The sequence below is a fragment of the Gracilinanus agilis genome, chromosome 4 (assembly GCF_016433145.1).
Source record: "Gracilinanus agilis isolate LMUSP501 chromosome 4, AgileGrace, whole genome shotgun sequence".
Taxonomy (NCBI): domain Eukaryota; kingdom Metazoa; phylum Chordata; class Mammalia; order Didelphimorphia; family Didelphidae; genus Gracilinanus; species Gracilinanus agilis.
The window spans coordinates 149917729-149933366 of NC_058133.1; the positions used below are offsets into that span (position 1 = coordinate 149917729).

Below are 15638 nucleotides of genomic sequence, written 5' to 3' on the forward strand. Positions count from 1 at the left end.
CTGGTGGGTGCTGTAGCAATCCAGGGGAGCAGTGATGGCCACAGGTGCATTTAGGGTGGGTGAATAACTGTAAGGGGGCACTAAATAATATTTTTTTCTGGAAAGGGGGTGGTAGGCCAAAAAAGTTTGGGAACCACTGGTGTATGCTATCAGGACTTTTAAAAACTCCTACTGACAAATCTCAAGTTTCAGTTCTATCATTTATTTGGCATTGTTTGGTAATAGGGCAGCTAGGTAGCACAGTGGATAGAGGGCCTGGCCTGGAGTCAGGAAAATTTATCTTTTTGAATTAAAATCTGGCTCAGACACTTTTCTAGCTGTGTGACTCTGGGCAAGTCACTTAACTCTGTTTGCCTTAGTTTGCCTTATCTGTAAAAATGAGCTGCAGAAGGAAATCATTCCAATATCTTTGTCAAGAAAACCCCAAATGGGGTCATGAAGAGCCTGAAATGATGGAACAGCAGCAAAAAATGTGGTCAGTATTGACTCTGGGCAAGTATTTTAACCTCCCTTTTCCTCAGTTTTTTCATTTCTTTTAAAATGAAGAAGTTGTACTAGATTATCCTTAAGAAGTTTCTAGTTCTAAATCCAAGTATCCCAGGGAATTACCAGTGGAGCAAGAGAAGGAGCACTGGCTTGTGAAATTCCTCCAATATGTGTATGCATACATCTAACTGCTCTTCAAGATAACATGAAGACTTAATTTTTAAGCTGACTCCTTCTCAAATGTTTAAAATGTGAATTTTATAATGGGGTTGCACTGTTTATGATATTGGCCATCTAGTTTTCTTGTTTCATTTTTTAACTGTGTTCTTTTCCCTGAGGCAACAGCAAAATTTCTCAAATGCCATATTTCCCTATATCTTAGTCATTACCAGCCAAGTAAGTGCATAGTATGCAGTGATGTCTCACCTCCTGGCAAAACTCATGTCTTTCTGTCCATCACACGCAAATTTCTAATGCAAAATTGTATTTTCACCAATACCTAACACCTCATATGGTCCTCCTTAGAATTTTCCACTTTCTAATTGCCATGTCTTTCAGGGCAAATAATGTCCCAACATTTTATAGATAAGGTAAACTATGGTTCAAACAAATACATTTTTAAAATAGTTACTAAGTGCCTACTATATGCAAAGCACCATATAAAGTGCTGGGAAAACAAAAATTGGGGTTTCTTGGTATGTGGTACCCATTTCAGTAGAAACACTAAATATGTCATTTTTTCCCCCAGTTTGATCAGGAAATTTTTCTGAAGTGCAATTACCTGGATTTCTTCTATGCTGTGCACAATAAACATGTCTTGCAGGTCTTCCATAGCACCTTCCATCCAGTTGTTAAAGGGGGCAGCTCTCTTGGCAAACTCCAGATGAAGTTGGTCAATGGTTTCTAGCAATTTCTCAGTCCTCTGTATATATACGTGTTGTTTTTTTTTTTAAATAGAAGAAAGGATGTTTAGTATTGATGACATCATTGCAAATTCTTTGGAAATGTAAAAGCTCTTCATAAAATAAAACAATTTCCCAATTTAACTAAGAAGCATTTTAGTACAACAAACTTATTATTATCTGGTAACCAAAACTGTTAGCCAGTAACTATGCAGAGTACATTCACTGATGCTGAGAGGAATGAGTTTGAGGGGTTCCGAGATGCTAAAGAGCTATCCAAGTTAAGGATTAAATTATGAGGGGGCTAGATGGCTCAGTGGATTGAAAGTCAGGCCTAAGATAAAAGGTCCTTGGTTCAAATCTGACCTCAGGTACTTCCTAGTGTATGACCTTGGAGAAATCACTTATCCCCCATTGCCTAGCCCTTACGCTCTTCTGCCTTGGATCCAATACATGGTATTTATCCTAAGACAGAAAGTAAGGGCTTAAAAAAAAAAAGATTAATTTATGCCCACTGTAATTTCTGTGTTAAGTGTATTTTATTATAGCTATGTATTATCATATACTATATCTACCATTTATAATAGCTAAATGCATTTTATGTTAATTCTTTTTAAATGGCAGTCATCTATAGTATCTATATTAGTTTGCTTTCAACCAGGATTTTAGAAAGCAGAATGACTTTTCCCAAAAAACATGCTGGCTAGCAGACTATACTCTATCATTCCTAATTTATTAAATGCAAGCAGAGGTACAAAATTAAGTGACTAATCTGAAGTCATCCAATAGAGGAGCTAATAAATGAAGGAATGAAAACTGGAGCTTTAACTCTCAATCTAGTGTGTAGTTTGGAGGGATTATGCTATATCTAATACTCACATTCAATCAATAAACATTTATTTCTTTATTACTTAAAAGATTTTTTAGGATTTTGATTGGCAAACAGAGCTTTAGTATGAATACTATAGATTTCCTTCTTGTCTCACAATGAATCAGGTAGGAAAGAGAGGGAGACTGAAGGGATTGGGACCAATATAAAATCAACCTTCCACTTGTGGATTCAAAATTTCTCTCATTCTGAACTATTTTAACTTGCTAATTTTACATACAAAAACCTCACTCTTTAAAACACTTTGAAGAAGGAAACAAAAGAGACCCTTGACTTTTAGGAGAGTTAAAGTCACTATTTTAAGAAAGTCAAGTTCAGGAAATTGAAATACTTCTTACTTTACATACAGAGAGGAATTATTCCTAGCTAACTGCCAAATATTTATTATGACACAATGATATCTTATTTGGTATCACCTACTGATGGCAAAATTCATCCAAATTCTGATTTATGATAATGTTTCCAATGTTGCATTTTTTCCATTGTTATTTTGCTCATGTGGGTGGGTTTTTACATCATTTAATCTCAGACATCATACTTTTGAGAAAATTAAATTTTGGAATTTACCAGCAATACTTGATATCCATAAAATTCTATCAGAATTCCTAGGAATCTGAGATATTTTTAATTGTATATATGTACTTCCAAAAAAGATATGCAGTAAATACTCAAAATATTCTTTCTAGCCTTGATGTTCTTAATTTTGCACCTCTTCAATATGGGATTTTTTTTTGGTGGTTCCTCCCACCATACTGGACTACAGTAATTACAGTTTAGCACTATAAAGCTGAAAAAAAAATTCCAGGAAATGAAAGCTTCTCTGCTGAGAATTTATGTCAAACAGGCAGCTCCAAAGCTTTACCTCTAAAGCCTCTCTTCTTTTTTGAGTAAGTGTTCCCAATCTGTCCCATTGGTCACAGATCTTCTGGCATCGGTCATTGACACTCGCAGCATCATGATAATCCAGTTCACTAAGGCAAAGTGGAAATAAATGTTTATCGTTCCTATGAAGATGTGCTAAAATTGTACATCGGCCAACAACTCAACTACGTAGTCAAGGATTAGAAACTGAAGATGTTTTTGACCCAGACCACTGCTACTCAATTTCAGACTTTTGATCATTACCTATTTCCATTACTCCTTTATAAATGTAAAAAAGAACGTAAAAAATTCCTGGCTAATGGATTTATAATATCTCTACATCAATCCTAAACACAATATTTGTGGGGGAAAATGGTCCAAATATAGCACTTTGGCAAAATTCTATCACCCTCTTAGTCCTATAGGTCAGGCCTCTGGAGATGATTATTTTTAAAGAAGATCTGGCAGTCAATCTGTGACAAAGCCAACTCTATGACCTAGAGGACAGTCATTAGAATTCTGCTGAAGCCACAAAGCTTGGAACATCAAAAAGAGCTGAGTGGGAATAGCAAGAGATCAGCTTTCATTGCATTGTGTCCTTGACTTTTCTTAAAAGACACCTACTTTGCCACTGGGAGTAGGCTGCCATATGGACAAGAGGGGCTGGCTCCCTAATATTCAAGTGGTCTACTCCATAAAGACAAAGCAAAACTCTTTTCACTTGTAGAAAAATGAAATAAGCAGCTTTACATGATGCTACAAGTGAGAAAAGCAACAACAAATTTTTCCAAGAAATACCAACTTCCACTTCACAGAAAATAGATGTACAAATTGCATGGGATCTTCAAAATATGAAGTGATTTGATGGTAAAGTTCACTGAAAATATAAGTGCTGATAGATTTTTAACATGGATTTCCCAGAAATGAAAGGCTAGTTTAGCTACATAAAATCTATACCTTACATTTCCATTTCAGTTAAATGGACATATTCATGGAATTGACAAGCTGGAATGGACTTGAAATTTGAACTAGCCCATCCTCTTATCTTCAGAATGCCATTAAAACTAAGATATAGTTTCATCTCTGTAATGGCTCCCAAGAGACTACACAATCCATCAATAATGAATTCCAGTGCTAGGCAACTATAAGGAAATTCCTATCTCTTAAATTCTTTTCAATGTAACTTAAGTGTAAATTCTCTTATCCTGATTAAAATTTTGCTTCTCTAACTTAAAACAAAGTAAAAAATATTTCTCTCTTCCTCATTTCTTCTTTCTCTATCTCCCCTCCACTCTTTCTCAACTGATCTTCTGTCTCATCAATGAAAAATTAAACCAGTCCCTACCTGGGATTCATATAGTTTCAATACATAATATTAATTTTGTACTTGGCACTTTAATATTTCAACTTAGATAAAAGAATGTAGAAGTTTTTTTTCTTTCTTCCAGTTTGTGAAAAGTTCCATAGAATATAATTAAAATGTGTCCTGTTATCAGGGGTACTCACAGTGTTAACTCAATATCAATACTCAAGATAGCAATTTCCCTCACTTCACATTCACTCTTTCTTTACATCTTTAACTGAACATCATTCAGCAGGCTGAGATCAACATTTGGCTCCAGCAATAAGCCTGCCAGGGCCCAAAGAAAAAATTTTTAAAAGCCAAGGGCTTACTCTAAAGTGAATGCCATGTAGCCCAAATTTATGCAGCTTCTGTTTTTCAAAATGGCAGTATTGGAAAGAGAAAGGATTTCTACTAGAAAAAATTCTAGGTTCACTTCTACTATTTATAATTAAGGTACAGAATGTTGTTTCTTCCATAAGCAAGTCTTAGAAGTTCACATTTTCATACCTCATGTCTCATTAACACAGATAAAGCTCTCAACACATTTGTATTCAGGAAGGCAGGGATTAGAGCAGTGATTCCCAAAGTGGGCTCCACCACCCCCTGGTGGGTGCTGCAGTGATCCAGGGGAGCGGTGATGGCCACAGGTGCATTTATCTTTCCTATTAACATTTTAAAAAATTAATTTCCAGGGGGCTAAGTAATAGTTTTTCTGGAAAGGGGGCGGTAGGCCAAAAAAGTTTGGGAACCATTGGATTAGAGAGATAAAAATCACCAGTGGTCACTTTTGCACATCAGGAATTGCTCAAAACCATGAACTCATTATTGACCGAAAGAAAAAAAGTAGAAATTATAACAATGAGATTAAAAATAAGATTTAAATGTTGATTACCTTGTGCAAATTCTTGACTATCTGTGCTAATGGAGATTAAGAAATTACACAAGAGACTGAAATTATACAAATTACCCCAAAACTTTGGTCAAGTTGAAACCTTTTTAAGCTGTTTAAAAAAGCATCAAAATGTGGGGGACTTGATTTCTTCTCCTTTTCTTTTCTCTGTTTAAAGTAGGTTCAATAAGAAATCACATGTTTGGGAGGAGGCAATTAGCTGGCTAAGCAGATTGAAAGGTAGGCCTAGAGATGGGAGGTTCTAGGTTCAAATATGGCCTCAGAAACTTCCTAGTTGTGTGACTCTGGGCAAGTGACAACCTCCACTATGTAACTCTTACTGCTCTTCTGTCTTAGAACCATTATGCAGTACTGATTATAAGATGGAAGGTAAGGATTTGTTTGTTTGTTTGTTTGAAAGAAATAACATGACCCAAAGCATGAAAAGACAAAGGAGAAGGAGAAACAAAGGTTCTTGATATGTCTCATTCAGGTTTTACTGATAATAAGGAACACATTACAGGGGGCGAGGGTTGGGGGGAACATCCTTTAGATGTTTGCTTTCACCAAGTTTAAGGAAAATTTAAATAATACTTTAACCAGAACGCTTTATTAAGAAGTGCTAAAATTGCCTTTTTAAAGATGCTACTGGTTCAACAAAAGTTAGTCTCAAGCTTCCCAAGAAGCTGACCTAACATCCTTTTTGACCAGCAGATTTTATCTAGGACTTATAGAATATGTCAAGGATAGTGAGATAGTGACATTGGTCTTCCTTTTAAAACCATCCTTGGGCTCACTAGCAGAATAACAAAAAAAATGAGAGTAGGATAGAATTCATTTTATGATATGAGAATGAGGGTCGTGGGGCTTCCCCACCCATCATACATCAGATAATTTTCTTTTTCTAATAACATGATTTTTCATTTTCCTTGGCTCCTAACTCCTCAAGATACATTTCTTGGCAATGCAGTCAGCTATGCTAGGAGCCAGATTTGATGCGATAGGAATGCATGGAAGCACAATAATTTCTACCAAAGATGAAGATCAATATTAGTTAAATTCAATTCATTTAAAAACACACACACACACACACACACACACACACACACACACATATACACACATAGAGTCTCAATCACCTCCTGCTGTAGAATTTCCCAGCTTTGCTCTCTTGCTAAATTTAGTCCAGGAAGAGAGAAGGTCTCCCCTGCTGGACTCTGGATAATCTACTTGAGAAGCTATCTGTGGAATTCTTACATTGTACCTACGACATGATCAGGTTCACTGGAAAGAGTTTATCAGTTAAATGTCAGCAGCTGCATGCCTTGAAATAGAACATACTTCAGCTCCTGGGCAATGGCAGCAATCTGTTCCACCCGGTCCTGGTGAGCTGCCAAGTCACTCTCAAAAGCCTCATGTTTCCTCAACAAAGCGCGGACTTCAGTCAGAGAAGCAGACTCATAATCCTTCTGTAGCAAGATCTGTTCCTTGCCTGAAAAGGTTGTGGTAAGAGATTATTAATACATTGATTCCACGTGTCAGCCTGTTCATAGCTGCAGGGTGTTGTGTGAGCACCACATCTCCAAAGAACCAAAAGAAGGAGGAAGAATAATGACCATAATGCAGAGGTCCATAGCTATTTCAATTAGAACTCGGGACATCACTCACATTAATGCTTTCCTAGGAACCTTCACATTCTGATAATTAATGTCTAAATGAAGGGTGGAGAGTGGGTGGGCAGGAAGAAATATTTGGTATGCATAAATTTGCCTACAACAATTCATTTAGGATGTAACCTAATTTCCTAGGACAATGCTTAGCAGCTTAGTGATGTCTAGCTCAGTTTCCCTCTACCCATGATAATTAGACACGATATTTTGTCCACCATCCATTTGTTCAACCTTTTCCCTAGTTTTATTTTGATTTAACTCTGTAATTCCCATGAATGTATGTGTTCAGATATGACAAGAGATTTATTCTTAGAACTGCATATGTCTCCCTGTGAATACTTCCTCATTTTTGAGAGTTTGACATAATCATCACCTTGACCCAAATTTAATTGTAGACAACTTTTCTCAGGGGATTATATTTTTCATTCTAGAAAGCAACTAAAACTGAATTAATTTTTAAAATGACAAAAAAGGAAGTGGCAGGGATAGGAATCAACTATTTTTCATAATAAGAGATTATTAATTGATAAAAAGCAATTAGAAGAATAACTTGTGAGAAAAGTAGTAGTAATTTCCTTTTTCTCCTATTTCATTCCATTTTCATTGTCATAGAAAAGCAGTATAGTGGACAGATTAAGTGAAAGGACAAGGCATTGAAGACTTGAATTTGGCACAGTTATTAGCTGTATGCCTTTGGGCAAATTGCTTTCCCTTTCAGTCTAAAGTTTCCCCATCCAAAAAATGGGGATAATAATATCTACATTCCCTACTCTAAATAGTTGTTGGGAGGAGCAATAGAGATAGGATTTGAAACACTATGTTTAAAAAAGTTATTAGCAAAGTAGATGATTATAAAATGCCAAAAAATTATTAGCATAGCTATGAAAGAATTCAAGAATTGCCTTCATTCTTTTCTAGGCTGCATTCCAGATTCTCTTAATCCTTCTTTACAATGTCTCAGAAACTTCTTCACTCCATAAGCTCATTCCATCCTTGGAATCCCTAGACTTCGTACATTGAAAGTATTCTCCACTGTGTAACCTTGGGTAAGTCATTTAACCTTATTTGCCTAGCCCTTGCCCTTCTGATTTAGAATTGTTACTAGAGCAGAAATAAGGAAGGAAGGAAGGAAGGAAGGAAGGAAGGAAAGATCCTTGATCCTTGGAGCTTCTCCCTCTGATTGGCTGGTTCCTCTCAGAACCTCCTTTTTAAGGAGAAGGATACCTTGTTGTGTCAACACCTTTATCAACACACAACCCACCCTTTCAGCTTTCTCTTATGTGAGGTCTTTCCACATTAAAATGTAAGTTCCTTGAGGGCAGGGACAAAGGGACTGCCTTTGTCCTTGTATTTGAATTTCCTGCTCTTAGCACAATGCCTGGCACATAGTAAATGCTTGACTAGATATACCCTAAGTCAAGAAAGAAATTATAATAATCTGAAATAAAGTAGCAGCATTGTAAAAATAAAGCTAGTAGTCACATTCTTGCTTTGTTGGCTACTTTTTTAAAATGGAAAACTGTATTTTGTATGGAATTTAACAGACTCTCTATAGGCAGAGGCTTGGTCAAATGATATTCCCTATAACAATTAAGTGTTGGGTGTTGGGTGTTGGGTACAGCACAGGTAATTTAAAAATGCCAATGAAAAATGTATTTCATTTAATTCAAGAAAGCCCAGTAAAAGGAGACGTGGGTTATAAGCAGCAAACAAAAGAAGTACCAATAACTGTTGAAAAGAGGTAAGATAGATTGAATGAACAAAAAGCCATTATTTGAACTATAAAATGAATCTTCCTATATACCTTCTAAAGAAATTCAGTTCAGAAGCATTAAAACAAAGATGTTAAGGCATCTTCTCCAGGGCCACACAAGTCAATGGCATTTCCAAGACTCTTCTGGTCTCTGCTTAATTCCAATTAACCTCTCACATGTAATTTGAGCCAAATCAGCTTACCATATGCCCAACTTTCATGAGTTGAAGCTTTCTGCCTAAATTTCTCAGCCAGATGTTCCAGGCGTTCCAGTCGCCTTATCTCATTTAACAACCATTCTTCATAACCTTTCTCAGCCTGTTCTAGCCTCTGCCAAGCACCAGCAATATCCTAGGAGAAATTTGGGAACAAATAAAAGATACAGATTATTTTTAATTTTGCTATTTTGGCCTTTAAAAATTCCTATCATTTGTGTTTGACAATGGCTTTATTCCGCCCCCCCCCCAATGACGACTTCATTTTTTTAAAGCAAGACTACCAAATATCTTCAATAACTTATAAAATGCTTTATTCAACCAAGCAAATTACAGCCATTAGGTAACAAATAATCTGATACCCTCCTGAAACAGGGCAACCCTCCTCCAAGTTTAGTTTTTAATTTGAAGATGAAATTCCAAATTACAACCAAGAAAATAGCTTGTGTCACCCCATAAACAAGGGAAGATATTTGTATGTACCAAGAAGAAGTGTTCAGGCTTCATATTGCTAAAGAGGATAAAAAAAGCCCAAAGCACTAGAATCATGTGAAAATTGGCAATTACACAGAAGCAATTACTAATAGTTAAGAAATGAAAATTGCCAAGCATAGTAATCCATCAGAGGGGGATTTCCAAGTTAAGCATCATTAAGCCAAGTAAGTGTCCCTCAAGGAAAATGGAGGTGTTAACTTTCTGATTTACATACTGAAACCATTTTGCCTTCCGATGGCATGAAAGCTGGTCTGTTACTGATCCTCAGCTTAGTCTGCAAGGTGTTGAAGTTAATCTCCAGCTGGCACTTCTCTTGGACTTTGGGGGGCTTGTGCTTCCGACGATAATCTCGGAAGTCCTCCAGCTTCTTCTGCATGGCTTGCATCGTCTTCTCAGGAGTCCGATTCTCTAGCCAGGGGATTGTGCGACGAATCCATTCCAAAAGCTGTTCCCAAAATAAAAAATAATTTTCAGAAGGAAAAAACCCCCTAACTTCAACAAATGAAAACAAAAATCTAAAATAAGGACACATCATTTGATATGTTAACAATAATAACAATAGCTAATATTTATAGAGTGCTTTATGGTTTGCAAAGACCTTTACGTACTGGATATTGACTAAAAGGGGGGAAAAAGAGGTGGAGGGAAGGAGTACCCTATGGCTATACTATAAATGAAGTTGTAGAAATCTCGTATCTATTCTACCTATGTTATTACAGCTAAATCCACCCATAATTCCTGGAAATCACTTACCACCTTTGCCTGGGCAATAGAGAACTTGAGGTATCAAAGCAAGCCATGTGTTACAAATATGACATTTACAGTAAACTCAGGAACCAGACAATAGCAGACAAATGCCAAATGGAGTTTCCAAATAAAAATTCTTACATGGTAGGAGTACAATGCCATGTAAATTGGCAAAAGGTAAGTTTAATTCAAATTCTGATCAGGGATTTGCTCTTCAAATGGGCCTGTGCTTATAATGAAGACATTTACCAGAAAGAAATGGAAGTATACCCCTGAGAATGATTCTACTCTGAAATACGTATCATCAATCTATTCTGCTTTGGGAAAAAAAATCTATATGGTATGAGTCTAATTATAAAAGGGAATTTCTGAATATGAAGTACACATTATACCTTGCAAATTAAAATCTAGATTTTAGAAGTGACTTGCATGAAGCACCACTCATAAATTACCTTTCTGCCTATTTATTTGGAGGATGACATCAAATTAAATTTAAAAGGATATCTCCTTAAGAGTGATATACACATATTTCATGCAGTTGAAGTGAAATAAAAAATAAGAAGAGACATGGTAAAGAGAAAAAGGGATCAAAGGGTTTAGGCCCAGCCTAAACTTGGGCCAGAACCATTAGATTAGACATCTAATCAATTGTCAACACACACACATAAACTATTACATTAGACCAAGCTGGAATGAATGCAATTCTTATTCCAATATCTTGGAATGAATGCAATTTCCTCTGGTACTGACTAGGCTTGGAGAGTGCAATTCACTGCTAAAATTATTTTCCGTCTTCAATTGGTGAATGTTCACCTTAAAGGTAATCTTGAATATATAAACTTCTTTTCTCTTCAACTTATAGAAAATGGCATCTTTAAGGAAGTCAAGCCTCTTCAAACTATGAGAGAAGGGCTATTTTCACAACACTACTTTTAGGGAAAGATGTTTAACATATACTCTTCTAAACAGGATTCTAGCTAGAGTCATGACCAGCCTCTATTCAAATACTTTGGCTAAGACTCCTGAACACTTTCATCCAACCAGCTTTATATATGCACCCAGTAAGCGAGACAAATTTCCCTGATGCCAAGCAGTGGGAAGTGCTTCAAGAGAGCAGCAAAGCTCCTGAGCATAGAGGACACTGTCAGATATATCACTCAGGGCGGAAGCACATGAATAACTTGGCATCTAGTAGAAGCTACCCTCCAGTTAGTATTCCATCAACCTTAAAGGGTGTTTAACCCCATCACAGCTAAAAATATCATCAAATACTACTCTCAGAACCCCCAATGAGCACAACTCAGGATTGTTTGAAATATCTCTCCAATGACATATTGCCAATAATTGTATTGCTAAAGGATTAACAGACTCCAAGATCCATGTCTATTCCTACCTTTTACTCCATCTGAGATGCAAAATGCAAAAAAAAAAAAAAAAAAAAAAAAAAAAGAAAAAAGGAAAAAAACTAGGAATCAGTTTATCACCATCTGGCCTCATTATCTGGATTAAGTGTTGACCCCATTGTAGTTCACCAGTCTTTCTTTACCTCACTTGCTAGCCTCTCATATTCTTCCATCAGTTTCTCATTCTCTTGATTCACAGCAAGAACCTTACATATCCTGTTAGCTGCCGTCTCGGCCTGCAAAACACAATAAGTAAACAGGACAGCTCTAATGATATCGATGTGCAGATACAAAACCTGAATGGAGTAAGGAATGGGAGGTAATGAGGGAAAATGAAGTCTCTGCCAATGGAGCAGATCATGTGTGTTAGTTTAGGGAACAATAAGATTGAATACAGATGTTTCTGAATACTGTAGGTGACTTTACACCCAACTACAGTTTTCATATAGAGTAAGGCAGACTAAGTAGGTTAGAGTACAAACAACATATTTTAAAACATCAGGCAAGTTAGTACCTAGGGGCGAGGGAGAGAAGGACACTAAGGATCTCAGGCCCTTTAATAGCTATTTTCCAACTGCCTTGACTTCAAGATTGTAAGAAGACACCTGAACTTTTGAAAAAGCACATATGTTCTTCCTCTGGTAAGAATACTTTGAATGGATAAGTCTTTCACCAATGCTGGTTTTTCTTTCCTTACACGAATTTGCCCAAAGGAAAAGCCTTCTTTTTATGAAAAGGAAGTTCATGAAGTGATGTGCTGTACTATAACTTATACCATGATCACAGAGTAAGTCAATTGAACTTACTTAAATATCCAGGCTTCCAGGCCAATGCCCTATTCCAGTCAATGCATCATCACACAATCCCTAAACTGTGCCACTTTCTCGTCTTCCATTCAGAAGTGGTCCTAAAGAACATGCAGGTTCCCAGATGCAAGAAAAAAGACATGCTTTATCTCCCCAAATCTGTCCATCTGGCAGGATTCACCAGGTACAGATTCAAGAAGTAATGATAAGTAAATATGTAGAAAGCCAATGGATACTATCAGAACCTCACTGGGAATAAAAAAACTTCTGAGTTTGAAATGACCTAACAAAAGGTTATTCCTTTTAAAGGAAAGTCTTCTTTTAATTGGAAATCTTAAAGACGTTAGAATAAATTATTCAACATTGGCAGGTTTGTAGAGGGGATTAAGGACCTTTAAAAGGGCACTTATTTCTCTATTTGAAATATTCCTTTACTGCTAACTGAATGTAGCAGAATTATCATGTCACCTATATTTTTAAGTTATGGGTAAAATAAGAGAAACATCTCAAAATAAGAGATGCAAAAAACATTTTGGAACTATTAAAGTGATTTAACCATTATACTTGCCAATGTTAAAAAAATAAGTTTTTTTTCAAAATTTTTAACTCAGGTAAGATGTGAAGCACAATAAACATATACATACACAACACACAATTTTTTTTTTTAATGAAGCCAAAAAAAACCAGCATAGCAACTTGGATGGGCCAGGTGTTGAATACCTGCTCTGCTCCAGCAAAAGCATGGTAGAAGCAGGAAACATAAGTCATGATAGCTCTTTCATCAGGTTTGGGAGTATTCACAATGTCTGAAGGGGAGGAGAGAATAAAAGAAAATACAAACAGACACACACAAATGAAGAGTAAAAACCAAAGTAAACAAAAGGAATAACAGAGTGGATTTTTAATTGACCCGATGACTCTTCTGTGTGTTGAGTGAGCATATTCCCCCAACCCTGAGCTTCATGGAGAATATAGAAAACTGAAATAAATCCCATATGAGATTTATTAGAAAAAGTATTAAGAATAAAAATAAAAAGAGACAAAACAAATTTTAAAAAGAAATCAAACCAAGGCCTTGTTCTTTTCCCAGTCCACTTGCATTTTTAAAAATGTTTGATTATTCAGTTAAGGTAGAAACTCATTTAATTGTTCATTAGACATTATAATTATGAGTAGCTAGGTGGCTCAGTGGAAAGAGTGCTAGGCCTGGAGTCAAGAAGACTCATCTTCTTGAGTTCAAATGTAGCCTTAGACATTCAATAGCTGTGTGATCCTGGGCAAGACACAACTCTATTTGCCTCAGTTTCCTATTTGTAAAATGAGCTGGAGAAGGAAATGGCAAACTATTTTTGTATATCTGCCAAGAAAATCCCAAATGGGTTCATGAAGAGTTGAAAATAACCGAACAAAAAGACATTATAACTATTCTTAATGAGGAGTCAAGCCTGCATGTAATTGCCTTTTAAATTAGCTAGGCCAGATAAAAATGAAAGGCCTTCTGGTTTTCTCTGAGAAACTTTCAACAAACAGAATTTTGGCAATATTTGCAAAGAGTTTGACTGTTTTATTTTTGCATTTTGTTCTGTCTTGAAATCAGAATTTGTGTATAACTCAAGAGTCACTAGTGTTAACTGTGTTTACTTACCAGGTCATTTAAAAATTGCAAATAATAACACAAATCCAACAAGAAAGGTATACAACTCGTATAGTCACTATGATTTTAACTGTCACATTTGTGATACTACATTTCATAAAGATCCCCTCTAGTATCTGACAAGAAGAGAGAGAAAACATTTACTATCACATTTCTGAATGCAAATATTTTATAAAGGCTCCTCTAATACCCAACAAGAAAAGAGAAAACAGACCCACTTGATTAACCTCATCTTTTCATCTCCTGCACAAGGCATATTGGCACACTATATATTTTTTTTCCAATTTAGAACTTAATTCTTTCTGCACTAGGTCTAGGCAAAGACAGAATTCAATTAGATAGACATGTGATAATTCTCCAGGACAAAGGCTGGTCCCTGGGTTTCAATGCACCATTGTTAAAAAGAATGTAGAATTATGAAACAGCATGGAAATCTTTTGAAAAATAAAACACATACTGCTGATGGCTACACAGATGGGAAAAAAGGAGATTTCAAAGAAAACTAGTTTACAAGAGACAAAACACCAGCCTATTAAGCACCAGAAGGGTTTTCTTATTAGGAAAGAAGGAAATAAAAAGAAAAAAACAATGGAAAAAATTTAAGATACAGAAGGTGAAGGGTGAGAAGTGGCTGCTCATCATTTACATCCTCACCTTCTGTGCACCAGCAAATGCATGGTAGTAACAGGAAACATAAGTCATTATGGCTCTTTCGTCAGGTCTGGCAGTATATACTAAATCTGTGTAGAAAAAAGAAGGTTAACTTCTTGGACATTCTGAAGACAACAGCCTTCTGCTGACTGACCAGCAGGCAGAGAATCAAGGGATTCTTTTCTACTGAGGATGGTGTTCTGATCAGACCATGGAAACAGCACCTATTAAAAATCCATCACTTCCCACAAAGATTTAAAAGTCACCAAAGTGAAGGTTATGGCTCCATTAAGCTGCCGTAGAGGAGTCCCAAACTAGCTGGACATTTCGCATCCAGGCCTAAGGCTAGATTTTAAATCTCCAAGATTTATCCAGCTCTAGAGTTCAACAGGAGATAGGCCATGGGGCATGTGTAGAACTAAAACCAATGGTCTTGATTTCGTCATTTACTGTGGAGGAACAAGAATCATCAAGATTTCTTCCCATATATACATTCATACATGTACTTTCACTGTTGACCTAAACCCACTCCCCCCAAAAAGCATAAAAAAGGATCAGAGTAGAAGGAACTGGCATCAATGAAGTAGCCTCTTTCTTTTGTTTCAGTTGGCTGGCAAATTGGTCAAATTGAGAAAGAATCTCACCAAATGTAAAATTATAGATCATGTAGTTAGTTTCATGGATGGGTCTATTAGCCATGATAATGTCCCCATTTAAAGCTCTACAACAAACACATGATTTGCAAAAATAAGGCAACCAACAACATGGGACAGAGAAGGGCTTGTTAGATGGGATGAGAGATCCTCCAGGATGAGACTAGTCAGCAACATCACAATGCAAGAATGACAGGTAAAGAGAATTATAATATAATG

At 36.3% G+C, this 15638-nt stretch overlaps 1 protein-coding gene across 2 annotated transcripts in view; it reads right to left on the reverse strand.

The window, feature by feature from the left end:
- The window catches only part of ACTN2 (actinin alpha 2), a 97815-nt gene that overhangs the window by 16901 nt on the left and 65276 nt on the right, over positions 1–15638 (reverse strand). Inside the window, exons 8-14 of one of the 2 annotated variants that reach the window (XM_044676448.1) lie at positions 13182–13267; positions 11799–11891; positions 9720–9950; positions 8999–9146; positions 6714–6864; positions 3140–3248; positions 1268–1408 (exon numbers count right to left, since the gene is read on the reverse strand). In XM_044676448.1, the coding sequence (XP_044532383.1) occupies positions 1268–1408; positions 3140–3248; positions 6714–6864; positions 8999–9146; positions 9720–9950; positions 11799–11891; positions 13182–13267 (959 nt within the window). Of the gene's footprint in view, positions 1–1267; positions 1409–3139; positions 3249–6713; positions 6865–8998; positions 9147–9719; positions 9951–11798; positions 11892–13181; positions 13268–14769; positions 14856–15638 lie in introns of both variants that reach the window. The other variant, XM_044676449.1, reaches the window with a different exon arrangement.